The sequence below is a fragment of the Mytilus trossulus genome, chromosome 5 (genome assembly GCF_036588685.1).
Source record: "Mytilus trossulus isolate FHL-02 chromosome 5, PNRI_Mtr1.1.1.hap1, whole genome shotgun sequence".
NCBI classification, from domain to species: Eukaryota; Metazoa; Mollusca; class Bivalvia; order Mytilida; family Mytilidae; genus Mytilus; species Mytilus trossulus.
In genome coordinates, this window is record NC_086377.1 from 67,881,747 (window position 1) to 67,909,553 (window position 27,807).

Sequence of the window (27,807 nt, forward strand, 5' to 3'; positions counted from 1 at the left end):
ATATAGCGTGTTAAAACTCCATTAGTACGTTGTAATAAAACAGACTAGAGCGAACAAATTTGGATATTTTGCCAGTAATTCACACGAATAAATCGAGTGAGTTTCTTCATCGTTGACCTGGCATGTTTTGTCTTATTGCTCTTCAATTGTTGAGGAACTGTTAAGTGACTCGCTAAACAATAATACAAAATAAAATAACAACATACCGAATTCCGAGGAATATTGAAAACAAAAAGTCCATAATCAAAATTCAAAAGCTCAAACACATAAAACGAATGGATAACATAACAACCGTCGTATTCCTAAAAGCGAATGTTTCGATTGGAGAATTGTTTAATCAAGTTATTTCATTTTATTGGGGCTTAATCGCCAGGCAGTAATGTTACTGTTAAACACTTTTTCCCGTTTATTCTTAATTTCAAAATATTACGAATTCAAGCAGATCTTTTTTTTTAAGTACACATGTTAACGTTTCAACACAAAATTTGTACACTACTTACTTTAAGGTCACAGCGAAATAAACCAGAAAAAACGAATAGCATAGAAATTAAGGAACAGCAACTGCTGTAAAAAGTTGTCAAAGGTACCAGGATGATAATTTACACAGGCAAATTTCAGTCACATCAATTTCACATGAATTTGAATTCATGTGAATCTCACGTGAAATTGACGTGAATTTCACCTCAAACGAGCTTATACGTGAAACTCACGTGAAATCAGTTTATGTGAGTTTCACATCAATTTTATGTAAAACTCTCGTGAAATTCACATGAAAATCACATGAATTTTGTTCGCTTGAAATTTACATAATTTTTTAAAATAAAGTAATTCAAACAACATCTAAATTTTCAAATTTAAGTCAAATCATGATAAATACCATTTTTTTTCTCTCGAAATGTTCACGTGAATTCGTGTGAAATTTCTCACGTGAGAATCATGTGAATCTCAGTTCACGTGTAATATTTAAAAACCAAAACAAGTACAAAGTTGAAGAGCATTGAGGATTCAAAATTCCAAAATGTTGTGCCAAATTCGGCTAAGGTAATCTATGCCTGGGATAAGAAAATCCTTAGTATTTCGAAAAATTCAAAGTTTTTTAAACAGGAAATTTATAAAATTGACAACATTATTGATATTCATGTCAACACCGAAGTATTGACTACTGAGCTGGTGATACCCTCGGGGACGAAACGTCCACCAGCAGTGGCATCGACCCATTGGTGTTAATAGTTATCAAAGGTATCAGGATTATGATTTAGTATGCCAGACGCGCGTTTCGTCTACATAAGACTCATCAGTGACGCTCACATCAAAATATTTAAAAACCCAAACAAGTACAAAGTTGAAGACCATTGAGGATCCAAAGTTCAAAAGATTCTACATCAATAAAGATTCGTCTGCTGTTATACAATTTAATTTTAATACAGGATATTATCATACAATAAGAACTAGAGTGCTACTGGTTTTTAAGCTGTTGTATTTCGTCAACGTTCATTAAAAACACATGCACACGTCTGAGATAAGATTTCCGTCTTTGTAATATTGAGAACAGTCATTGTTTTCCTGATAAATGCAGTGATTGAAATTTGACTTGACGATAATTGTGTAACTGAAAATAATCATTTGACACTGAAACCTTGAATAACCAGCTTGAAAATGTATCGATTCAATATGCAATCAACTTTCTCTTTATTTTATTTGTGTTGTTTAATCATCGCAATCAAAGAGTAACAACTCTAATTTACTCTTACATACTATAATTTACATCATTTTATAATGAGAAAGAGAAGAAAGTGTAAAGACACACGAAGTATAGGAAAATCTGAATGATTAAGATTTGATTTGGATCAATTAATTACTTTAAATTTATTTACCTTGTATCTATTCTTAATTCTAATGCAACAACGTTTGTAACGTTTATTTTGATTGGATAACGTCACTTTCTTACATGGCATCAGTTGACAAATGATGCTATGGGACGTACGCGCAAGCGCAGACGGCATATTACAGATTTTAAATACATGTTTTAACGTTGTTTTCTGTCAGTTTCGTTAGAATGGAGATAACAATATTGTATTCAAAGCTCCGACGGCATCAATTTGGGATTTGATGGTCGCAAATACCCGTTTACTGTCTCCGCTAACGCGTCGCCAGTAAACTTAATTTGCGACCATCAAATCCCCAAATTGATGCCGTCGAGCTTAAAATACAATACGGTTATCTCCTAATTCGTACTTTACCGATTCGTTTGTGCTATATATGATATATTATATTAAATGCAAATATATTTTAATCCGAGTTGTCAATATACCATCAAATACAACAACAAAAAATGTTTTCGTTTAAATTGTTTAGTCAGTTGTCATATACGGTGTATCACATTTACCTATTACATATGTTTGGATGGCGCATCAAATTTTGTCATGACAATAAACATTACGGAAGAATATAGCTAGCTATAAAACCAGGTTTAACAAACAATTTCGATAAAAATGTCAGACATATGTTTCACTCGCTCCGATGATTGATAACTTTTGATTTTGTTAGTTTTTATTGACCTCCACTTTTTGACTTGACCTTACTACGATTGTGGTATACGTAAATGATAGAGGGCAAACTACAGTTTTGAACACTAAGCATGATCAGCAGGACAAGGTTTATATTAAATGGCATGTTTTAAATCGTTCCATTTCTTAACGATATATCTAACAGAAGTAAAACAATATCTAACATTGAAATTATTTTATACAAAAAACGTGGGCATGACATTAATACCATTGAAAATAAATTTAAAAAAAACGCAAGTTCGTAATATAAAAAGTTACCAACCTGTTTCTTCTCGAATACGTATTTTCCTTTTTGTTTCACGGGATTTGTGGACTGACTATGAAGTCCGCATATGAAAGTTTGTTTTATGGATTACAAACTTACGTTTACATTGCTGCTGTCATGTATTGAAACAGTTATAGACAAATCAAATGTTAGTTATACAGCACAGCTTGGTGACCCGTCATTTGTTAGTTATACAGCACAGCTTGGTGACCCGTCATTTGTTAGTTATACAGCACAGCTTGGTGACCCGTCATTTGTTAGTTATACAGCACAGCTTGGTGACCCGTCATTTGTTAGTTATACAGCACAGCTTGGTGACCCGTCATTTGTTAGTTATACAGCACAGCTTGGTGACCCGTCATTTGTTAGTTATACAGCACAGCTTGGTGACCCGTCATTTGTTAGTTATACAGCACAGCTTGGTGACCCGTCATTTGTTAGTTATACAGCACAGCTTGGTGACCCGTCATTTGTTAGTTATACAGCACAGCTTGGTGACCCGTCATTTGTTAGTTATACAGCACAGCTTGGTGACCCGTCATTTGTTAGTTATACAGCACAGCTTGGTGACCCGTCATTTGGGTTAAGAAGGGTTTCAATAAGCTGTGCTGTAAAACTAACATATACTGAATTGATTGTTCAATAACTATTACTTTTAGGGTTAGTATGATGTAAGGATACGAGATCAACGGATTAGAAAAAATGCAACATTTGCTATTTATTATCAAGAATAAAACAAAATGCGCATTTATATCATTTTTATTGCATCTGGATAAAGGAAAAGTGCATTTGAATTTGATTTATGAACCAACTATTGTACATATATAGTAGATTGTGAGATAGGTGGTTACATTAAGGAACACGACATTCAAAAGTCAATGTCAAAGATTATAATGAGGGGTTAATCTTCATATTCATCAAACAGTAACCTGATATTTCATTAACAACTCTGGCTGTTATGTTCATGTTTTGTATTGTATTTTGTATTTACATTGTTAATAAAAAGTTTTTACTTTCTATGTAGTCCTTCGCCACTCTATCTTTTCCAGTCTACATTGATGTATAAAACGGTTTAAACTGTCTGCATAAGTCACATAATTTAGTGGTAAAACAGGTATTTGCAAGGAATGAACATGTTATTTTTCTCGTGAAAAGGGGAATAACTGTATGTTACAATGTATGCGTGACTTGTAACGGAGAAATTCTGATTTTTTTGTAACCAAATCATGCTTTGTCGTTGAAATCGTCGTTAAAGTTCACATTTACATTAACCCCCGACAGTACCAACTCCAATTTTGTAAATACATGGTACAATGATTAATTTTGTTATTGTTGTCATGCATTCGTTTCATATTTTGAAAGTAATGTTTTGTGTGAAATGAACATTTGGAGTTATCTACCATACACTGTTAAATTTTCATAATATTTTTAGATTCTCCATTCAGATTCATAGCAACAAAAAAACTCTGACAAAGTTTATCGATAATAAGAAATGTACACATATTTATTCCGAATTCATTGGTACTAAGTGTAGTAACGCAATTTCTGGTACTAACAAACTGCGCTTTCTATAAATATTTGTTCATGATTCTTAACTGAGACTAACTTAAAATATTTCAATGAAAATAAAATCTTCTGGATTAAATTTCATTATCATTCCCGTTTCCTTGTTATACAACAAGCACGCACAATAGAGGTATATTGCGTGACAGGACGGTATCACTGTATTTCAAAGCGAAATCAAATAACCCAGAAAGGTTGTTCTTCTGTTTAACTGCCATAATATTCTGTGTGAGTTTTGGCTGAATGTGCAATCACATGACTGCAAAATCACTACCTATTAAAATACAGAGGGTGTTGAAATAACAATCCAACAATTTGTTGACAATAATATTCTTCTTCTATGGATTTGTACATGAAATCTGTTTGATTCTTTGCAAAGGTTCGGTATACATGAACATAAAAATTCCAAATTTCCGTTCTCATACACGGATATTTCCAATTAAAAGACATTAATCGAAATAACCAACGTACATGAACTCGTCCCGCCTATTGCATTCAAGCATGACAATGGGTGCACATATTGCATGAATCCATGTAAGTTTGCTTATTAAATACAACTAAATAATGATGAAGTTTGAAAATTTAATGAAGAGATGAAATGTTCTCCATTTCGGTATTCAAATTGCAAATACAGGGGTCTCCATGTTTGCGACCTAGGCTACATTTTGTACTTAGGTATTTTATTTTTAGGAAATGCGTGAATAATAATTAAAAAATATATATATTATTGTTAAAAAGTTGTAGATTGAAAAAGGAGTATAAAAACTAATATTACGATAGTAGAGAAGCATACTGTTTTCTGGTCTGTTTGTCTGTTCGTTCGTTCGTCCGGCTGTTCGTCAGTCCGTCTGTTCCGCTGCAATTAAAGTATTTGTTCAAAGTCGTTTGCAAATATGGGATGTCTTTCTGTGATGCCAAAATTATCATGAGTGAGAACAATTATTGATGATTCCAGGGTCAGAAAAAGATGTCATTGTACCATCACCGGAAAGAACATTTTCTTTCAAGCTGATCAAGTTTATGTCAATGGAAAAGTAACAATCCTTATGCATCTTGTTTGTTTAAGAAAGGAGAAGTATACATAATATAATGGTACATACAGATACTTTTGAATCGTATCGAAATACAATGTTTTCAATGCTTAACACATTATTATCACTTCAAGGTTTACTCGTATAGGTAGATTGTTGAACGATATTCACGTCAAAATGGAAAATAATAGACACCTAAAACGGTCTTGTTGTAAGGTTGTGCAAATATTAAAAGCTGATCATCTATTTTGTTTAAAAGAGAACGTCAATTTCAATTAACCTTTTTTGCTTTGGACTAGATGGATCAATAGTTTTTTGAAAACCCGGTAGACAAATAGCGCTGAATACTTCTTGGGCGGGTCAAACACGTATATTCTTTACTTTAACATAAATGGGAAACACAGAACAACTGTCTTCTTCTTAATATTATATTAAGCAAACTGTCAACTATAATTCCATGATACAAAATCCCAACCAATGATTTCATAAATAACAATGTGGAATTCTTTATTAACATTCAAATAATGGAAAACATCACCGATCGTGTTGACCCTATGTTCCAGATGGATATTGTCATTTATCGTAAAACCATTGTTGATTATGTGCACACAGTGTTAAAGATGTGCTCTGTATTATACTATAACAGAACTAGTGCTTTCATCAAAGGAGTTATAAAAACGACACAAAGGGACAATGCAAACCTTTGATTTATTACGTACACGCATTTTTACATTAGTTGAGGCTAGATTTGTGTTGGCAAAGAAGTCTATAAACTGAAGATAGATATAAAACACTTTACATGACTGGTTTTGTAAATAATTAACACAAACTCATTTATTACATTCTATAGTTTATATTGAAATGGATCTTCTGTCAAACATTTCTAAGCTTTGCACACAATGTATTTGTGTGTGTGGTCGTAGAAGTAAGACCACATTCGTCTTAGACTGTTGGCTTTCAACGGCATTGAACAACTCCTGCTGCCAACGTTGATTTTCCAGTCCATGTCGTTGTATCCTGGAACGAACCAACCACTCCAGGTACCACTAAACCATCGAATTTTGTATGCAGCTATCTTCCCTCCTGCTGCGACTTGATCCACTTGCATATTCATCCCTGCTTTCCATCTACAATCTCTCGTGGCACCTCGCGTGATCTCACTACATTTGGCCTAAAATGAAAATTGTTTTAATAGACTAGAGTTAAAGTATGACGAAGGCATGTATACAAACCGTAAAATCAAATTTGTATTTTTTTCAAATTCGTTCATGCGATTTTATCTTCGTGGATGAATTTTTGATTAGAATCAGATTAGCTTTTTAATATTGAAGTAGTTGTATTCCTTGCTTAAGTCATAAAGTGAAATAAAATTGATGGAGAAATTTGGTGGGTTACAAATTTCCAAATGCATTTTTCAGTGTCTTTTAACACAATTGATGCTAATACTGATTATTGACAGAATTTGTGCTTATGTAAATTTCAATTGATGCTAATACTGATCATTGACAGAATGTGTGCTTATGTAAATTTTGAAACTTACCGTCTTTTACGTGACGCTTTTGGTAACAAACATGTGAAAATCAAACATTAGTATTAAGTACCATTCCGTGTAAGAATCATGCAAATTGAAAAAAAAATGATTCACCCTATGTGACCAAATCACTTTATATTGTTATGCTTGCTTTGTTTTTGATTAAAATAAAAATATATCTAATGATAGTTGTTTATTCTTACAGTTTTGTGGTTCTAAATCTTAAATTAAAATGGGTATGACTGCTATTTTCGCCCTATCAAAGTAGTGTAAAAGTGTTGAATATAAGGACATATAACTCCTGTGAACAGGAGCTTATGTATACAGTTAATATTCGAATGAAAAATATCCGATCCATCCTACAATATATCAATTTTTCATATTTGTAGACTTCAACCGATTTCGCATGAATTCGATTTTTAAAACTGCCGTTTTCAAACACCATTCAAAGAAAGACAACTCTGGACAAACTACCATATTTTTCTAGAATGTGAAATGCGCTTAAAAAAATACCTGACGCTTCATACGTGATTTTTATATTATATATTTATAAAAATGAACAGCTGCAAACATAGAATAGACTTTATATTCGACTTTGGGTTTTATTTTCATTTTCATTTATTCAGCGCGAAGGTCATTTGTTTACATTTCGTCACTTCCGCTTATGCTTGACGATAAACCACATACGATATAAAATAATGTAAGTCATGTTTCTGGTGTTTTCTGACCGTTGAAACCATGTAGAGTGTCAAGATTGGACGAGTTATAACCTTTTTTTATTGATATAAACGTTTTCGTTAATTGTTTTACACCATGGAGCCAACCGAGCCAGATTTACGTTGCAGTATTGGCACTTTTCATAGCAGTGATTGTGGACCTTACAGTCGATATCCAAAAGAAAAAACAATCGTGAAACTGTTGTCATGCAGAAAAGACATTTCAAACCATCTAAGAACTCTTAAGTTGGCGGTTGGGGGAGTCGGTGGTCTAGCTATAAAATCCCCAGTTGATTTAGGTTCCGAGGCAGACCTACTGTGTCGCAGAGTGGGGTTGTTTACAACCAACTCGTTCCTTACTGTGTGTCCATTTCATCGGTACAAGCTAGGAATAGACTTTAGGCAGGTTAAAAAGTGCACCTACCCAGACCATACTGGAAAAGGGAAGATTTTCAGGGGAGTTTCATCAACTCATAGCCAGCATATTTTGGAAGAGTATGGAGTATTACTTCCTGTTGGAACTGGTTTGTATATTATATTATAATTTTATAAAGTGTGAATCCAGCAAGTAAAAGCCCTACCTAGTCCCATAACATATGACTTTGCATTCTTATTCAAAAAAATTTAATGTTTTAATACTTATATTTTCATTTTTTTTTTTTTTTTTAGACTAAAGCCCCACCTACATTTTACATCTTACATGTACATAATAGAACATATGTATTTGTAGGATACAAATTGGGGTATATATTTGTACATGGTGTATGTGCGACCCTACATGTACATTGTATGAACTGATACCTTTATATTGCAAGTCCACAGTCTCTTAAAACAAATATTTGCAAATCTTGTCAAATGCATACAGACAAGGCGCCATGTTGAAGGCTGTACCTTGACCTACAGTATATAACGGTTTACTTTTATGAATTGTTACTTAGATGGAGAGTTGTCTCATTGGTACTTACGTGTATACCACATCTTCCTATATCTCATACTTAGTACAATGTATATAAAAAAATACTTATTATCTATACATAAAATTAAGAATGGAAATTGGGAATGTGTCAAAGAGACAACAACCCGACCAAACAAAAAAACAACAACAGAGGGTCACCAACAGGTCTTCAATGTAGCGAGAAATTCCCGCACCCGGAAGCGTCCTTCAGCTGGCCCCTTAACAAGTATTACTAGATCAGTGATAATGAACGCCATACTAATTTCCAAATTGTACACAAGAAACTAAAATTAAAATAAAACAAGACTAACAAAGGCCAGAGACTCCTAACATGGGACAGGCGCAAAAATGCGGCGGGATTAAACATGTTTGTGAGATATCAACCCTCCCCCTATACCTCTTACCAATGTAGAAAAGTAAACACATAACAATACGTACATTAAAATTCAGTTCAAGAGAAGTCCGAGTCTGATGTCAGTAGATGTTACCAAAGAAAATAAACAAAAATGACAATAATACATAAATAACAACAGACTACTAGCATGTTTACTATACATGTAGCATGCTTACTATAAATTCTATATGTGCCTGTCCCAAGTTAGAAGCCTGGAATTTAGCGGTTGTCATTTGTTTTTAGTGATTATATTTGTTTTTCGTTCTTTTTTGTACATACATGTACGTACAAGGCCATTAAATTAGTTTTCTTGCTTGAACATGTTCAATTGTTTTACATTGTAATTTTGGGGCCTTTAAAAGCTCACTATTTCAATAACCCGTTTTGTGCTATTTTAGCATGTTTACATTTTGAAAAAAAAGATTAAAAATATATAGATGTATATATGTGTTCATATATGATTATTACTTGTACTTCATCATATTTATTCATATCAAAAGAATAGAAACAACAAAAGTCATATTGGTACACATGGTACAATGATTATTATTGAAAGCTCACACTATTATTCATGAATTAGATCATTACCTATCAAATGACCAGTCAAATGTAATTTGAACATGTTTTATGTTTTAGGTGTATGTTATGAATGCTACTTAAAGTTGCCTAAGCAGGACTGTATGAATGAAGAAAATCTTCAAAGTTTTTCACAAGGTCAGTTATGAAACAAATATTGTTGTTTAGACTAAATTATTTAAGATTTATATATAAATATTTTATGTTTTGACACATTTTATAAGTACTAAGAATAGATGATATATATATATTTTTTTTACTAAATTGGCATTTTTATGCCCAAATGATGAATGTGAAAGGGGCACATACATGTATATACAGTTTAGACCTTGTCCTTTCGTACACCCGTCTGTATTGTCCCATTCTTCGTTAAGTTCAGTTTCTAGGATAGTAAATGATGTGTCATTGATAATAAGCAAGTGTATACTACAGGGTTCACTAATAGGTGGGTCATTTTGACTTATATTTCATGCATGAATGACTCTGGTTAAATTTTGGGTTTAAAAGGTTGATTTCTCTCATTTATTTACAGATACCAGACACTACAATGATTCTTGGTCAGAGGATGGGTCTTGGGGTGTACTGCATGGTTCAGTCACTATGAATAATGTAATTTTGACCTGCATTTCATTACTTTACTTTGATATTTATATAAATCATGAGTGATTGGGGCATATCATTGTCTTATAGGCACATTTTCTAGTTATGCTTATAGTTAAACCGGTATGCTTATAATTTTGTGTTGTGTAATGAGAGGTCATTTCAATTATCTAAATTAAAATTTTAAATTAAATCTTTTATAGAATTATCTGTAGCAGAATCTACAGAAGATGATGGCCAATTTTACAAATTTGGTAAACAGCTTGTCTTAAAAAATGCAGTAACACTACAGGTAAGTCTTTATAAGATATTAATGATGTTGGTATGAGTTGACCAAAAAAAGGAAAAAATTGAAAGCCTTTTTCAAAAATTTTACATTTTTGTCAAAGTGTCAAAGTAAATACTTTTGTCAAAATTTGATAAAAATTAAATGAGCAACATTAATTTTATTGAAGGTGTTTAGTATGACCTTTATAATAAGATTTATATAGAGTCAGCATATTAGGTAAACACTTCTGCTGCTGTTTTTTCTATGCTGAATGAGCTTTTTCATAGACTGTATAACATTAAGGCACCACAATGGATAATTCTTAACTGTTCAGGTGTCTCTATGACCTAATGATATTGAGACTGGTTTAAGGTCAATGACCCATATAAAACTTCTGTTATGCTTATACTAGTGTATATATATATATATGTTTGTTTATTTCTTCTTTAAGCCTCGAGACAAAGGAGCAACATGTTTTGAAAACTCACAGTCATGTACTAATGATGCAGTGGTTGACTCCGACTTTCAAAGCATAAATGTAAGTATACATTTAAATGTATGAATAAATGCAATTAATTTGTCATGTGGAATAAGTTGTCCCATGCTTCATAAACACAACAAGATGAAATTAATGGATCTTTGAACATGTTGAAATATTGGAAATTGGACCAAATTAACACTTTTGTTAAATCATTTCCTAGCTGTGTAAATCTAGTAATAGTGGACATGTTATGTTGACATAAAATTATGACATTTGAGACATTCAGTATAATCACTATATTTGTAACATAAACTGTCAATTTCAGGCAGCAATCATTTGAATTTCTTTGTCTATGTTTTTTTTTTTCTGGACATATATGTTTTTTTCCTTTGGGTGAAAATCCAAATCTTTTTAGCAACAAGTGGAAAACATTTTTTATATTATGTTATTTTATATTTTAAATCTTTTTTTTTAAATAGACTTCAAGTTCTCAACCACTGTCACAAATATCGTCATGGAGTGAGGAAAACATTGATACAGTTCTGACTGATTTGAATGATGCCATAGATGTTTTAGGTCATGGACAAATCAGTCCAATAAAGTACAGAGTAAGACGTGATTTAGACTTGTTGCAGCCTTCTTCATTACGCACAGTCAAAAGAAAAGCAGGAGAAACTATAAATTTATTTCTAGATGGTGAGTAAATGTTCACCAGGCATGAAATGAAATGCGGTATTTATAAAAGGAATTGTTAATCCAAGCTCTATCCAAAAAGAAGGCCAATCAATAGACAAAAGACCAAATTTTGAACAAATAAGAAGTTACATTCAGCATTGCAATTTTTAAGAAAGAGGATAAACATGTACTCCAAATTAACTTGGGAAACCTCAGGTGCTCTGGAAGGGGAAGCTGGATCAGCTTTGTGCAAGACATCCCAGTGTAAAATTTAAGGATCACAACATAAAAATGGTTTGTGACCCATGTTAATTGAAACAATTTTTTATGAGCACATTATAACATATAGAATAAAGCTTTGTACATTGCAACAAGTGGATTTTCAGATTTCTCCAATCAGGCAAAATCAGGCAAACTCTGTTGAAAATTTGATCAGGTTACACAATATTGCAGAAAAACCCCATTCAGTTAGGAAAGAGTTAATAATCAGTGTTTGTTGTAAACCAAAGGGCTGAGTGATTGTTCATTTCCCCCAAAAAATGCAATCAGGTTATAATCGCAATATCAAACCTTGCATTTTGTAATTTTTTATATGACTTAACTTAAACAGGATTTTCTCAATATCCCAAAAATTAGAATAGCATTTTAGTCCAAAATGACAATTCACAATAATAAATGCATGCTACAATTTTTGAATTTATAGTATATATATTAGAAATTTATTAGTAATAACACTCTTATTTTTATTTTAAGCAATTGCACCTGGGCAAAGTACCAAATTATTAAAGATTCTACAAGAGCCAGACAGTAAGGATGACACTGGAAATTTACATGAAGTGGTATTAAATTTGTACATGGAGAGCTCAGACAGAAGCTTGAAAAAACAGTTATTGTTTATGATTGCACATTCCCATACAAAATCAGAGTTAAAGCAGCTAATTCCAGGAGTGACAGTTCATGCTATTGATGAAGCTCGTAAACATGCAACCATGATTGGAGCTCCCGTCCCTAGAATTTTCATGGCATTCCATGGAATTTCCATGGCAAAATTGTTGCCATGAAAAGGATGGAGTATTGAAATGAGCTTTTTCATGGATTTCATGAAATCCATGGCATCGAAAAAAAGAGTGACAGGGATTGTATACTCAGTATTTCCATCGTTGCCATGAAATCATAAAAGGATGGAAATCATGGTATCGATGGCAAATTGCCATGATTTCCATGGAAAGTGTGGCATAAATGGCAGGTTCACATGGCCTCTATGAAAAGTATGGCATTTATGGCAGGTTGCCATGAAAATGATGGCAACAATTACAGATTGCCATGGAAAGTATGGCATCCATGGCATTTCCCTGGTATTTACTCACAAATGGACATGCAGACCTGCAATATTACCATGTATAGTTCTGTATAGTTTAATAACATATTCTTGTCCTTTGTCCTTTTCAAAATAGGACACTGGGAAAGTAAATATCTGCAGGAGTTCTCATCAGATTGAATTAACCTCATTACTTTCAAAATAAAGCTTCACCATTAAAGTTTCATTGCCATATATTGCTAGCAAAATAGATCAAAAAAATAAAAACTATTAAAATTAGACTATGTTTTAATGTAAATTTAAGTTAAACATTTTGGAAATGTTCAAAGTTCATTATTGCTATCTGACGTCTATCTTGTATTGTGTTCCTTTCTTGGCTTCGGCAGATGGTTGATGACCTAGTGGACAACTTTCCATTTCTTTCGTATGATGCCTAAAAAAAGTTACCATATATATTAATATCTATTCTGAAAAATATCATATATATACTAGTGAAATAAAACAAGTAGGTGGGCGTTTCCTTCGTTTTGACATATTGACTTGATGAGCTTTTCTCATTGTTGAAGGCTGTATGGTGAACTATAGTTGTTAATGTCTGTGTCATTTTGTTTTGATAGTTGTCTCATTGGCAATCATACCACATCTTCTTTTTTATATTGAATTTACTATTTTTATCATATCATTCAATATACAACAGAAACATCTAAAACTCGAAATTATAAAATTAAACTATGAAAAATAAGATGTTAAGCATGTTTTAAAAAGTAATTATATTTTTAGAAAAGAATCCTTGTAAAATCAAGGGCAGATAATTATAATGACCTGTTTTGGGGATTTTTTCAATAAAATAAGACCTGTGGGCTGTAACCCCAAATTTTCAAATATGTATATCATGTTTATATAAAAATGAATATTACAGATGGTTTTACAACTTTTTATTTTTTTCCAAAATGTTTTGAAAGTCCAATATGTGCAAAAATTACTTAAAAAGCATTCATAAGAATTTCTTTCATATAAAACTACTTACTCCAAGTCTGATTGAATGTGTCCATTCTTCAGTCCTATCACAAAACAATTGTCTTTTGTTTCACCATGCAGTTCTGAAATATAAAACATATTACAATTAAAATATAAGAAATATTACAATTAAACAAAATAATTATTACATATTTTGTATGAAGTGTATAGGTTATTCTTTACTGTGATTAGTATTGGTCTTTTATTTCACTTTAACATCATAGGCCCATATTTACATGTATGTCTTGCCATTTTTAAAATCTTAAATTTGATCCATAATCATGATAGTTCAGAACATATGTACTAATTTTAAAAGATAATACTTTTTGATTTTTCCGAATAGATGTCTATATATATCATGTATATAATTTATTACAGTCATACTACAGATCTCCAATTTTGCCAAAACTACTATCGAATAATATTCTATAAAATTGTCTTAAAGATATAAGTCTTGTCACAATACCACAGTAATTATGTACATGATGTAATTTTGCAAAAATTGCATGGTCTTTTATAGTTATTCTCTTGATCCCACATGGTACTTATATATGTCACAATTTATCTGAAGGAAATAACAGTTTCATAATATTCAAAAAGGTTGAAATACTTATTCATAATTTGTACTTACCAGAAGATTTAATCCAAAATATATGAAAACATCAATCTTCACAAATCCAAGTCATATGTCATCAGAATAATACATCTGCACTTTTAATGTTAATAGAATACTTTGGCTCTTTTTAGGCCACAACTCTACATCCATGGTAAAATTCATATTTTGGTCAAGATAAATAAGACATCTTTTCTTGTAATGTCTGCAAGTTCAAATTTTGAATTTGACCAGTGTTGGGGTTGTTTGGGGAGTTGTTTGATTCCTTGAAATGTTTCCCTAATTATACTATTAATTACCTAAATCTTAAATATTAGATATATATAATAATAAATAAAAAATATTCACCAATTTTTATCTATTATTTTTATATTTTGGACTGTAGAAATTTAAGAGAAATATACAAAGCCATATGGTCTCCTTCTTTGGGCCCCAACTCTTGTCAATGAATGTGTACATATCATTTCCTGTCCATTTCACAGAAGCAAATGAAACCAGATGGAGAACCTACATAACATTTCTATCACTAATTGTTAAGGAAGAGACTGCATGGAAATAATATTTGTGTATTATCCATACTGTATCATGATTATTACTTAATTAAAAAGAGATACACTTAATAATTATAATTGTACTTGAAAATAAATTAATTTAACCTGCATCTCCTATGTTGGAAAATTAAAAAATAACTTATTGTCTTAATTACTGTTAGTGAAATAAGTATATAACATGTATAATATTCTGGTCACTTTTTATTTGTTTAAATGTATATAAATAGCAACACATAAAATAAAGTTATAAATTACCTAACAATGCTATCACATTTTATATTTAATTGAATTTAATATGCAATCTTTAAGACTCTTCAAATATATGTTGGATTTCAGGGTGGTACAAATACTGGCTTTATGACACAAATAATTATCATGCACACTCTCATCAGTATTGATATATTTTTCATTTGAAAAAAAAATTAAAGGAACTTTATTTTTAGGTGGATTCCATCTCGGGGATCCAGCTTTTTTTAAGCGGAATCCTCCTAATATTCTCATACAGTAGTATTGATAATGTTTCAGTAACTTTTAATGTTTCAAATCATCAAAATATTCTAAGTCCAATTTTGCCTTCATTTTCATCTCAGAAAATTTCTAAGTAGTTTGCCTTCCTTAAAAATTTCAAAGTCCAAGTTTGCCATCGTTTCCATCCCCCCAAAAAGTTAAAGTCCAAACTTTGCCATCGATTGCCATAGATTTTCATCCTTTCCATGGAATTTCTTTTATACATAATATGAAAACGATGGAAATTTTTGCCATGGAAAATTTTTGCCATGAATTTCATGGAATTTCATCAAATTTTACATCGTTTCCATCCTTTTTCCATGAAAAATCGATGGCATAGATGGAATGCCATGAAAATCCTAGGGACGGGCAGTGAGGTGAGTTCAGTACAGCTTTTTTCCTAATGCATGTAGATAAAGACTTTGGTTAGCTTGCTTGCTTTGTTTGTCTATTGTACAATTATATTGGAAAAATGTTTGATTAAATTTAAATATTATATATATACAGGTTTAACAATGTCATATATATTGTCTGGAGATTGACAAAGCTTGAATAAACAATTATACAAACAAAGCAATCAAGCCTACCAAAGTTTGACTCTACAAGCATTGGGATAATAGCTGTAAGGCAACTTTAAAAATATGACTTCCAGATGAAAATTACAGCATAGAAAACAATAGCCATGTGTTAGTATTATATTAACCATAGGTTTGGGCTTAACATGTTTGAAGGGCATCATATTAGAATAATTACATAAAATGTATGTATATTATAACACATTATTTTGCTTGGCTAACATCCTTTTTCTAGTCATTTTGAAAGTAACATTTATTTCAAGATGAATCATAATATATTCATGAGGACACAGGTTACCACAGTAAAGTGCACATGTAAATATAAAAAAAAAGATGGTTATCATGCTTTAAGTAGATATAGGAAGATGTGATATGATTTTATTATTAAAATCCATGGCCCATGACATGAAGACATCAACTCACTACATGGTATACCAAAAAATTATTTGCTCATGACACAAACTCTCAGTATGCCTGCTCCATATGATATATCTTAGTTATTTTGTAACTGTTCATAGTGTTCATTTGATTTCTTCGAATCAAAATACTGTTGTACATAATAACTTCATATTTTAATTTATAAGCAATTGTAATAAATGCATAATTTCTTGTTTACTTGTGATATTTAATAAGGCAGTTTATTTTACACAAAGGAATGGGTGTGCTATCAAAAGAACCTGCAAAAAGACAGAAAATGGACAGAGAGAAGTTAGACCATGCCCTTGACTTCTTCTTTGATCCAACTTTTCACCAGGTAAGAACATCTTCATATAAAACCAATTAACGGAAAACATTTCTATGCTTATAGTTAACATTGTCAGACTGAGCTATTAATTGTCAGGTTTTATACTCTGATCATGCATGTGTAAGGGTATTTTTTCTATGATTTTGCCAATGACTTTTGGTCAATACATCCCATTGTTAGTTCTGCATTTGAATAGATTTATTTAACAGATACCAGACATGTTGAAGTATTCAAAGAGAGATAACTCTTAAACCAGTCGACATGAGACTATACAATGTTCTTATAATTAATGCAATTTAAACTGTGGCACTATGATTTGAGTGCCATGGTCAGAAATTACTATATTTTTGACATCAGATGACAGATTGTTAGAATATATTTTTATTTTCAGATAACAGCCTTTGGAACAAAAGAAATGAAGCTCAGCTCTGGAACACTGTTAACCATACCAAATGTAGTTAGGACTGCCTATCATTCAACACTGGTTGAAACATACCTGTCTTATTGTTCAGAAACAAGTTTTGATCCACTTTGTAACTCGTCATTATTTAAAATATTGAGTGAATGTCCAGCATCAAGGCGAACAAATCTTAAGGGTCTGGACAACATAGCTGCTGATGGTAATTCTGCATATGATACACTTATGGATGTAATTGGTGTTTTAGAGAATCAAAGTATAGGAAGAAGTAATGCCATACTGAAGGAGTGCAAAGAAAAGCTACAATCCAGTAAACTATACATAAAGACTGAATACAAGCTGCATCTAGAAAGAGAAAGTAGATGTCCTGATCATTGCATCAACTTTGGACTTAGTGACATAACAAACAGAAATTTGACAAACCAGTGCTGTAACCATGACCATGACATGACCTGTGACAGATGCAATGATTTTGATGAAGCTATTTCCATGCTGAGATCCTTTGTTTTGGGAAATGATGGTATGCAATACTTTGTATAAAGCATTTTTTAAAGTGTCCAAATATATTTCTTTGACAACATTTTAAGTCATGAAAAAACCTAGTGGCTCAAGATTGGTAATACGATATTTAAAAATTACCATATGAACAGGAAATTATTTTAGAGCTCACCACTTAAATTTAAATTAAGCAGGAACTGCCTACTTACAAGCACCCAGTCTCTGGATGGTAAAAAAAAACCCATGACAAATCTCGTCCAAGGGTAAAGCAAATAATGTTCTAAACCTAGTTTATAACTAAAAATGTGCAAGAAACACATACAAACAACAAAATATTGCCAACTCAAGAGAGAGGTGCTAAATGATGTTTTGTGTATGCTTTTTAACACACACACCCTCCGCCGTCCTCCCCTTTACACAAACACACATGTTTAAGGACAAGCATATGAATAAGATACAAACATGTAAGTATGGCAAAATACAATTCCTCTTATCGTTTAACCTGCCTGAAGAACAACAGATACAAATTAGAGGTAATTTATTCAGTGGACTTTGATCGCTACTTGTCAATGGATTATCAAGTTATATCTGTATTAATAAGTTTTTAGCAATATTTACAAAAAAATATGGAATGCAAAATTTTATAATTCATTGACTTGACAAACATTTTTTTATCATAATTGCAGATTTGTCTATAGAAAAACAGCGAGAGTTAGAGCACGATTTAAGCACTTCAGAAAGCGCAGTTTTTGATTGGAAATGCCACATAGTGAGATTGGTCGCCCAAGATTCTTGCAGAAAAGAGAAACTTCTAAACCTTAAGAATGGAGAAGTCATGGTTGTTATGGACTGGGCAATGAAATTCCTCCCTTTATTGTTCAGAGAAAAACAAAGTGATTGGTTTGGACAGAAGGGGCTGAATTGGCATGTAACTGTTTGTGTTTTTAAAGATTATGAAAATCAGCTTAAGGTAAGATTTTGTGTGACATATATTTCTATTTCTATTTTTATTATACATCAGATTATAATGTAACCAGCTTAGTATGTGTCTATCACTTTGTGTTTACTTTATAAACAAAGGAAATTGTTACTCTCAACTACATCTCTTGTTTTTTTCTTTTTCTTCGATTCTATCTTAAGATGGGGATATTTTATTTTAAATTTAATTGTATATATAAAAACAATTATCCCCGGCTTAGTATATTTCTAGGATTTAGATAGGTTAAAGCACATCATTACAAAACCCATACCCCCTGGGTGTTGCTAACCCATATCCCTGGATGTTGCTACCTATTACATCGGGGAACTTCACGCACTTGTTCCTTAGTTCCATGGTTGTTCCTAATGAAATATCTGTAGATTATCCATGATGTCTGTATAATTAGATACTTACTCCACTAAAGATTTTATATTATTTTGTAAGGAATGTACACATTTTAGTAAATGCATCACTATGCTACCACATTGTTAATGAATTGGACTACTGACCTAGTTATGCAAATAACCCATGTTGATGTCACGCTGTAAAGTTCTGTGGATTTTGATCTTGATCTTATCATTAATGAACAAACTCCAGAAATAAATTATGAAAGTATTAAAGAGAAAATCATTGCTTTGAATGACTGAGGTACTGTTTCGAAGTATGATTGGTTGGTCCTCCCTTGGGGAGATTGACCAGTACGAGAAACAGAAAAAGCACATTTAAATTGTTACTGTTTTATAAATGCTTTTAAAATTACTGTATACAAAACATTAAATCATGTTACTTTGATTTCAGCATCGTACATATGTTCATGTTATGGATGGTGTTAAACAGGATTGGTACAGTGTAGCATGTATGCTGCAACATGTACTATTAGCTCTGAAAAAGCAACAACCTACTGTGACAACAGCATTTTTGAGAAGTGACAACGCAGGGTGTTACCACTGCAGTAATTTATGGCATGCTGTTCCAGCAATATCAGAAGAAACAGGTATGTTTATTATTACTTAGTTAGTGAGCAGGTCACTTACACACACTGAGTAACTAATAATACCCTGTGTGACTGTCTGTCAATGTACTTTGAAAGCCAAGCTTTGACAGATTGATGGATATTGGTGAATTTTTGCACTGTTGAAATACACTACATAAGGATGTGGATGACATAAGATATAGTATGCAGATAAGATATTAACAATGAAATAATAGAATATAAAAAAGCACACTCCTCTCAAACTGTAACAAGGATTTCTATGAAAACTTACTCAAAGCTAGTATCTTATACATTATTAAACTAAAAAGGATTTCAATGAAAATGTACTAAAAGCAATGTGCATAAATAAATATCACCTTGTTTGATAAGGTATAAGTTTTTTTTTTAAGGCTTATACAATGACTTTGACCATGGAATCAAATAATCATGAAAATAAACAGAGCATATCTGAATATGAAAATACAAAAAAAAACCAACAACAAACCATAAAGTCTAACCTTTTTAAAATATTTTTACCTTGAAAGAAACGCAATTTTTTATGGTACTTATAAATGATGTCAAATCAAGTATATATATGATTTCGAAAACAGAATACAATGCAAAACATCTCAGAATGAGAAGACTCAGGTACAAGAACACATATTTCTGGTTATAGGCATGGGTTTTAATGATATTCATCTACTGTCACTTTACTTTATTTGTACTCCTAAATTGCAAGGTAATTAATATATTAAGGTTTAAGTATAATTTTTTCTTATAGGTGTAAATATACAAAGGTACGACTTTAGCGAATCACAGGATGGCAAGTCATATTGTGATGCCAAAATAGCACACATGCGAGCAAAGCTGAGGAAATATGTAAGCAATGGGGGCAACATATCATGCTCTGCAGATATGAAGAAGGCTTTGGATGACGGAGAGGGTGTTCCAGGATGTCAAATTGCCCATGTTGACATTCCTCTACCAGTAGATCAATTGACGCTCCAGCGTAAAATAAAGGGAATTACCAAGATTTCAAACGTACAATTTGAAAACTGGTGCCAATTAAAATATTGGAAAAACTACAACATTGGTGAAGGTCAAACTATGTCAATAACTCCAATTAATCTTGAGTCAACTTTAAATGTTTTGTCAGACTTTAAAGTACCTTGTAAAGATACTGGAAATATACTAGCTGCCCGAGAAAAACAACCCTCTGAGGAAAGTCAGTCTGATGTTAATCTGACTTGTCCGGAACACAACTGCAATGCAGTATTGCATTCATATTCAGAGCTTAATGACCACTGTTTTGTTGGTGACCATCACTACATGTCCACTTTTGATGGAATCAAAATGAAATGGCGTGACATATGTTTAGATATAGATACAACTTCGTCAAAAACAAAACACAGTACCCTTTCAGTCGGCACGAGTGAATTGTCCCTTGGATGGGCATTGAAAAAGGATAGAAAAAATCATCGTTTTTCAGAGAAGGTAAAAGTTTACCTGAAAGGTGTATTTGATGAGGGTGAAAGTAGTGGCAACAAAGCCAACCCAGTTAATGTTTCTCGGAACATGAGAGTTTGCCATGATGGGGATGGAATGAAAATGTTTACACCAAAAGAATACTTACAACCTAGTCAAATCACTTCCTATTTTTCAAGACTAGTAGTGCTGTCCAGAGCTCCAGCAACAGATGTAGTTGAAGACGATATTGACAGCACCATAGCTATAATTAATCAAGCTGAAGCATTGGAAGAACTTGTTAATATTTTTGTTTGAGAGTGTCTTGCTGTAAAATTTATAAGTTATTGCTTGCATATATAATTATGATTTCATTTAAGGAGCAACTGTAATAATTTTTCTTTCCATGGAGAAATAGCATAAAAAAGGTGGTGCACACTAGGCAGGTTATTTAAATTGTGTCTCAAATATTTTATGTTATTTCGAATAGAAAGAAAAAATATTACAGTCATTTCTTATAAGTTTAGTCTAAACCCGAGTAAACCATGCAAAAACCTTGATGTTGTCACAATGAAATAACAAAACTTCACAATAATTACATTTTTACAGTACAGCTGTCTGCTGGTCAAATTTAAAATAATAATAGAATTATATTAAAAAGATTTATAATTCACGATTTCAAAATTTATTTTATTGTCAGATTGAAAGTAACAAGAATTGTATATGGTTACTCTGAAATAAAAGAACTTTGACATCAAAACAAAATAAAATGAAGAAATTGAGGTTGCAGCTTTTAAGATATAAGACATTTGAAAATGGTGAAAAAATAGTTTTCTCTAGGTTTTACCTTAAGTCCTGTATCATTGGGAACATTTTTGGCTTACACTTGGAAATTGAAATGATCTATTGAACAGACTTATAAATAGAAAAGTGAAGTTTTGTGTGAAAGATATTTTTACACTTTTTGTATTTGGAGATTTAATGTTTTGAATAAAGTATTGAGCATTAAAAAAAAGCAGTTCACACAAGTTTGGGTGTATTTGTGTATAACATAATAATTGAAACTTTTTATTCATTTTGCAATTTACATTCAAGTATTATATATACAAATACATAAATCTAATAACTCCATGCTACCTGAAGCATTCATATTATTTGATGTACTCAGAATAAAAACTGTTGGTTTGGATGTATTGATAGTTTGGCTGAATATTTAAATTTAAGTACAATTTTAAATTAAAAAAAAATAAAACTTTTTCTTTTCAACAAGATCAAGTACGATAAAATATGGAAAAATTATATATACATTTGATAAATGAGAAAAGCAGAAACATAAACAATTGTTTACAAAATTCATTATTAGTGCTCATAAATTGGAAATAGAAATTGGATGCTATAAGGAGCTTCAGGAACAAGAGAGAATGTGTCAATTGTGTAAAAGAGAGTTATAGAAGATTAAATACATTTTATATTATAGTGGCCAACTTTAAAAAATAAAAAAAGATCTGATTGTAGAACCTTAATTTGAAGTCAAATTTTATTTGGCATATGTAAGGTCAAGATAAATATGTTCATAGAAAACATAATCTAATTTTTGATTTAGACTGTTAAAAAAAAAACTATACTAACTCAAAATATGGCTGGTTAAAGGTTTTAATTAGTTGTCAATGCAAATACCTTGAAATAAATACAATAAATGTTATTCTTACTTTATATATTTCATTAAGTGTATAATAACAAAGAAGACTTGGTTGTTAGATATACATGTATGGTTGTGCCAAAAATTAGGGCACTGGTACTGGACATTTAGAAGATTATAAGTCCATTTATAGACTTTTAAAAAAGTGTTTGTTTTTTTCTTCATTTATTTTCATTATTTTAATCAATAAAATAAATGTTAACCATTTGTAATCATAATTTGTATTAATTATTCTGCTATTTATGGGTGTCATGATTGCATAATAAATATTTTCTTATTCTGTACATTTTATGATAACCTCAAAATACAGATTGTATGTATCATGTTTATATCTTTTTAAACTGAAGAGATGTATTTTGCTCAAATGTTTGTTGTTGTTCATGCCATGGAAGAATTTTGCCCAAAGCCCTGCTGTTTATAGTATCGATAGATACAGGAGTAAATAGTTTGAACAGGAGAACTACCAAGATCTGTATACTCTCTGATTTTCAAATCAATCGGATGAACTGATTTGGTGTAATGAGCTCTGAAATATCAATTTTTATTAGATTTTGACAATATTTTTTAGAGTCTTAGTTTGGTCTGTAGGCTACTATGGCATCTGACGTTCTTAAAATACAAGCAAGTTTCAAGATTTGGTTTCTAGGAGTGTTGCCGTATAATTATAAATTGCCAATTTTCAACTTAATGTTATAGCTATCAGTATATCCATACATTCAACTCTTGTAAATCCTAAAATGAGACTTTTTCTAAAATGTAACAATATCATTTGTTTTCCATGGCAACCATGGGCAATATTTATTCTTAAGGTCAATATAGCACTATGACAAGAATTATATGATAAAATATACATAAAAAAATAATAAAGAACAATATATGTAAAAGGAACAATGGAAAAGGCTGTCTAAAACAGAATTCAAGAAAATTCAAAAAATCACAAAAATCATGAAATGGGGGGGTAAAAAATGTTTTTTTACAAAAAATCTAAAGGAGTCTACAAATGTTTATTTTTGATATGTTTTGGACAAGGGTCTAATAAACAAATGTTTCTAAACAGATTTCAAATATCAGTCTGTTCATGGGAGATAAATGATATTGAAAATCGATTATTTTCAATTTTTCTTCTGGATGCAAAAATTGGTAATTTGGTTGCCATGGAAACATAATTTGAAGAACTGTTTCCCTCTCCTCATATACTTACATATTAAGAACATGTCTTTAACTTCAACATTATATTGTTATATATTTCAAGATACTTCGAAATTAAGGTGAAAGAGATCAAGAAAATATGCCAAATTTCAGGTTTTTAGGGCGAAATAACTAGGTAATTTATGACAGCACGGTAACCATGGCAACCGAATAGCAAAATAGTAATATTTTTTCATTTTTTTCACTTATTCCCTGAAAGGAAACAATAGAACCCCATGAGATCCAATTTTGCAACTACCAGTGAATCACCCTTTGCATGATTCTTACACGGAATGGTACTTTAAAATTCGAAAAGCTGACCTAACAAACCAATGCTAATATAAAAAGGAGGAACCTTCTAAAATAAACAATTGTCTAGTACAAATAAAATGTATTTTACTGCAGCAGCAGAAGTGTATTTTAACAATGTTGTCTTAATTAAAAGACTAAAACAGAGGTTAAATACGATAGATGTGTAATTATAAATTAAAAATGATCACTCATTAAAGCAATCTCTGACACTGATAGTAAATAGAAAATACACTTTGTTTTAGTATATATATGTATGTACATAGTAAACAGAAAACAAACAATAACGAACTTTGGAAAAAAAAGTGGGAGGGCTAACACAATATTGTCCTGTCAACACGACACTCGCAAGCTTAGACTTTTAATGCCTTTCATGAAATTAGCCAGTCATCAAATATTTTACAAAAATTCATCCTACAACAGTTTACATACTTTCAACCACGCAATAAATGCCCGAGATTTCACGGGTGTGTTCTAGTATATATAATTCTATCGACAATAGCCAAAAACACATGTAATGAAAAATCTAAATAATAGGCTAACCAACAAGTTTACTTCACGACTAAGTAGTAATAATTTTCCTGGTATACTATTCAATTTAAAAGAAATAAATCGTCCCAAAAGACCCATAAATTTGCCTATCGTTATTTCTTATAATTTTATCAGTGATTGCAATGGATCTTTTTTTTTAGAAACAAAGATATTTGAAATTTTTGAACAACCCATGTCCTTTAATAAAATGCCATTTCAAACCTTCTTGTGCAGAGGTTTCGTAAATACTGAACCCTGAGTAAAATTCAAAACAGAAAGGCTTTAATCAAATGGCAAAGTCAAATGATAAAACACATCAAACGAATGGACAACTATCCATAAGTAATATCAACAAACAAACCTACCTGTGCAGAGATGTCGTAAATCATTTTGCCACTCACTCTGTAAGTAATACTTACAAACCTTCCTGTGCAGAGATGTCGTAAATCATTCTATCACTCACTCCTCACGTATTATCATTAAAGCTAACTGTGCAGATATTTCGTAAATCGTTCTGTCACTCACTCCATATGTAATACCAACACATTTACCTGTGCAGAATTGTCGTAAATCATTCTATCGCGTCCATAGTTATATCAAGGAACAAACTTACCTGTGAAGAGATGTCGTAAATCATTCTATCACTCACTCCATATGTTATACAAACAAACCTTCCTGTGCAGATATGTCGTAAACAATTCTGTCATTCACTCCATAGGTAATACAAAAAAAACTACCTGAGCAGAGATGTCGTAAATAATTTTATCACTCACTTTATATGTAATACCAACAAACCTAACTCCCATAGGAAATATCAACAACAACCAACCTGTGCAGATATGTCGTAAATCATTTTATCACTCCCATAGTTAATACCAACAAACCTACCTGTGAAGAGATGTCGTAATTCATTCTATCACTCCCATAGGTAATACCAACAAACCTACCTGTGAAGAGATGTCGTAAATCATTCTATCACTCCCATAGGTAATACCAACAAACAAACCAATCAGTGCTGTCAAACCATATAGTGACATAGTCATTCTTTAAAATTGTTCGCTTATGAACAGCGTCTACGTATGCAACCTAGACATCTAATTCAAAACTGTAGTGATGTACATTTATATGAAATGATGATGCCGGTTTGTCGGAAATACACTACCACAAACACCATATGAATCATAAGTTTAACGAACTTGTTAAAAACAAAATCAGGATACAAGTTTCCTTGTCGGAATTTCATGACCGTGTAGTGTGACGATATTTCAAACATTGTTTGTTTACCCCCCAAAAATAATCAATGATTTATTTAAAAATATAGTTTTGTGTTCATATGCAACTTTACTATATCAGATTGAAGAGTATTCAATTTGACATTAAAGTAAATAGTACAATATCTACTTGCCACAATCATTACGTAGATTACTAAAGTTGAATAGCGTTTGAAATATGTTTTCATATCTAAGTTCCGTTTGAAATGAAAATTAAACAGCAATACTACTACAAAATATTACTTATTAAATAAGAATCTAATTATTTTGTTCATAAAGTATGCTTGTGCAGTTTATAACATTCATATAAGTATTCAGTTCTAATTCCAACCTTTTAGCACTCACGGTTTCGTACATCATTTCACTTTCTTTGATTGATTTTCTTATGAAAATATGCTTGTTTTCGTTCGTCACAAAATCATAGCACGATAAGCCCGGTTGCATACGTGAATAGTTGGGTGGGGGATATTTGCTAGAAATTTGACAGTTGTAGTAAGTTAAACCTACTTTTCATTGCAGTAAAATTGAAAGGTGAAAATTTGATTAGTTAACTTCCAGTGATGGTTGTATGTAATGAAATGTTATCTGATTTTTTTTTTATAGTACTGGACAGGATAAATTTTACTTATGCCAAATATTTCTTAAGTTGAAGGATGATAAATTCTGCCACAAAAGTGCAACAAGGGTTAGTAGTGGACTTCAATGGCGGTATTACTAAAAACTCATTGCCATCTTTATTATCTGTATTAGTAGTTATCAATTTTTTCCTAAGGATATATAACTGTTTATGTTAACTGTGTGTATGCATTTTAAAAATGCATGAAAAAATATCATTCTAAATAAGTAATTTGAAAGAAGCACAAATAAAGGCAACAGTAGTACACCGCTGTTCAAAACTCGTAATTCGATAGAAAAAAACGAATCCGGTGTAACACACACAGAAACGATCTAAGCATTTGACAAAATCCGATGAGAATAACAAATATAAAATCAAAACTAAATACATGAACTCGGGAAACAAGTACCGTGATACGTCTTATAATAATGTGAATTCACACTTAAATATAAGAGGAAACAAACGACACAAAAGAAACACAACGTTAAAATGTGACACACACAGAAACGAACAATAATATAGCGATGGCCATATTCCTGGCATGGAACAGGACATGTTTAAAAGAAAAAGGGTGGTTTGAACCTGGTTTTGTGAAGTTCTAAACCTCCCGCCTTAATGGCAATGTTAAACATAACAATAAAATAACAATACAACATTCCATGACTACAATACATATAAATAGGAGAACCTGTTGGACAAGGAAACACACGAATAATAGCTATCAAAAGGCACCAGGTTTAAAATTTAATACGCCAGAAGTGCGTTTTGTCCATACAAGATTTACAATACACTACTATTCCCCATGCTCAGTTGAAAGATCTACTTCAACATCTCATAAAACAGAGCTTTTTCTATAAAAAGAGACAAATTAAATTTCTTGTTTTGAGTTACAATAATGCATGTTTTGTGACGA

At 31.5% G+C, this 27,807-nt stretch overlaps 2 protein-coding genes and 2 long non-coding RNA genes across 6 annotated transcripts; 2 read left to right on the forward strand and 2 right to left on the reverse strand.

Annotated features, from left to right (window-relative positions):
• Positions 1 to 6,115: 6,115 nt before the first annotated feature.
• LOC134719110 (uncharacterized) lies at positions 6,116 to 26,139 on the reverse strand. Of its 3 annotated transcripts, none has more exons than XM_063582078.1 (2): positions 25,896 to 26,139; positions 6,116 to 6,597 (listed from the first exon to the last, which is right to left on the reverse strand). In XM_063582078.1, exons 1-2 carry the CDS (start codon positions 25,917 to 25,919, stop codon positions 6,310 to 6,312), a joined length of 312 nt encoding a protein of 103 aa, XP_063438148.1. In that variant the 5' UTR covers positions 25,920 to 26,139; the 3' UTR covers positions 6,116 to 6,309. The 3 variants fall into 3 exon arrangements, with proteins under 3 accessions (XP_063438148.1, XP_063438146.1, XP_063438147.1); XM_063582076.1 differs by having other exon boundaries at positions 25,955 to 26,122; XM_063582077.1 differs by lacking the exon at positions 25,896 to 26,139 and adding an exon at positions 25,621 to 25,721.
• On the forward strand, positions 10,916 to 12,496 carry LOC134719830 (uncharacterized). Its single transcript, XR_010107714.1, has 3 exons — positions 10,916 to 11,004; positions 11,427 to 11,643; positions 12,376 to 12,496. It is a non-coding gene; the product is annotated as an uncharacterized LOC134719830 (long non-coding RNA).
• On the reverse strand, positions 13,211 to 15,130 carry LOC134719831 (uncharacterized). Its single transcript, XR_010107715.1, has 3 exons — positions 14,589 to 15,130; positions 13,968 to 14,040; positions 13,211 to 13,373 (listed from the first exon to the last, which is right to left on the reverse strand). It is a non-coding gene; the product is annotated as an uncharacterized LOC134719831 (long non-coding RNA).
• Positions 16,859 to 22,280, forward strand: LOC134719259 (uncharacterized). The gene is made up of 5 exons (XM_063582263.1): positions 16,859 to 16,957; positions 17,340 to 17,886; positions 18,551 to 18,834; positions 19,642 to 19,837; positions 20,598 to 22,280. Exons 1-5 carry the CDS (start codon positions 16,859 to 16,861, stop codon positions 21,596 to 21,598), a joined length of 2,127 nt encoding a protein of 708 aa, XP_063438333.1. The 3' UTR covers positions 21,599 to 22,280.
• Positions 26,140 to 27,807: the final 1,668 nt, after the last annotated feature.

Excerpts from the sequence above, each read along its gene's own strand:
- LOC134719259 (XM_063582263.1), top strand. The coding sequence starts at position 16,859 with ATGGGTGTGCTATCAAAAGAACCTGCAAAAAGACAGAAAATGGACAGA. Across the intron at positions 16,958-17,339 it reads TTGATCCAACTTTTCACCAG|ATAACAGCCTTTGGAACAAA; the intron begins GTAAGAACATCT and ends TTTTATTTTCAG. Across the intron at positions 17,887-18,550 it reads CTTTGTTTTGGGAAATGATG|ATTTGTCTATAGAAAAACAG; the intron begins GTATGCAATACT and ends TCATAATTGCAG.
- LOC134719110 (XM_063582076.1), bottom strand. The coding sequence starts at position 26,050 with ATGACTATGTCACTATATGGTTTGACAGCACTGATTGGTTTGTTTGTT. Across the intron at positions 6,598-25,954 it reads TTTACGACATCTCTTCACAG|GCCAAATGTAGTGAGATCAC; the intron begins GTAGGTTTGTTG and ends TTTTCATTTTAG.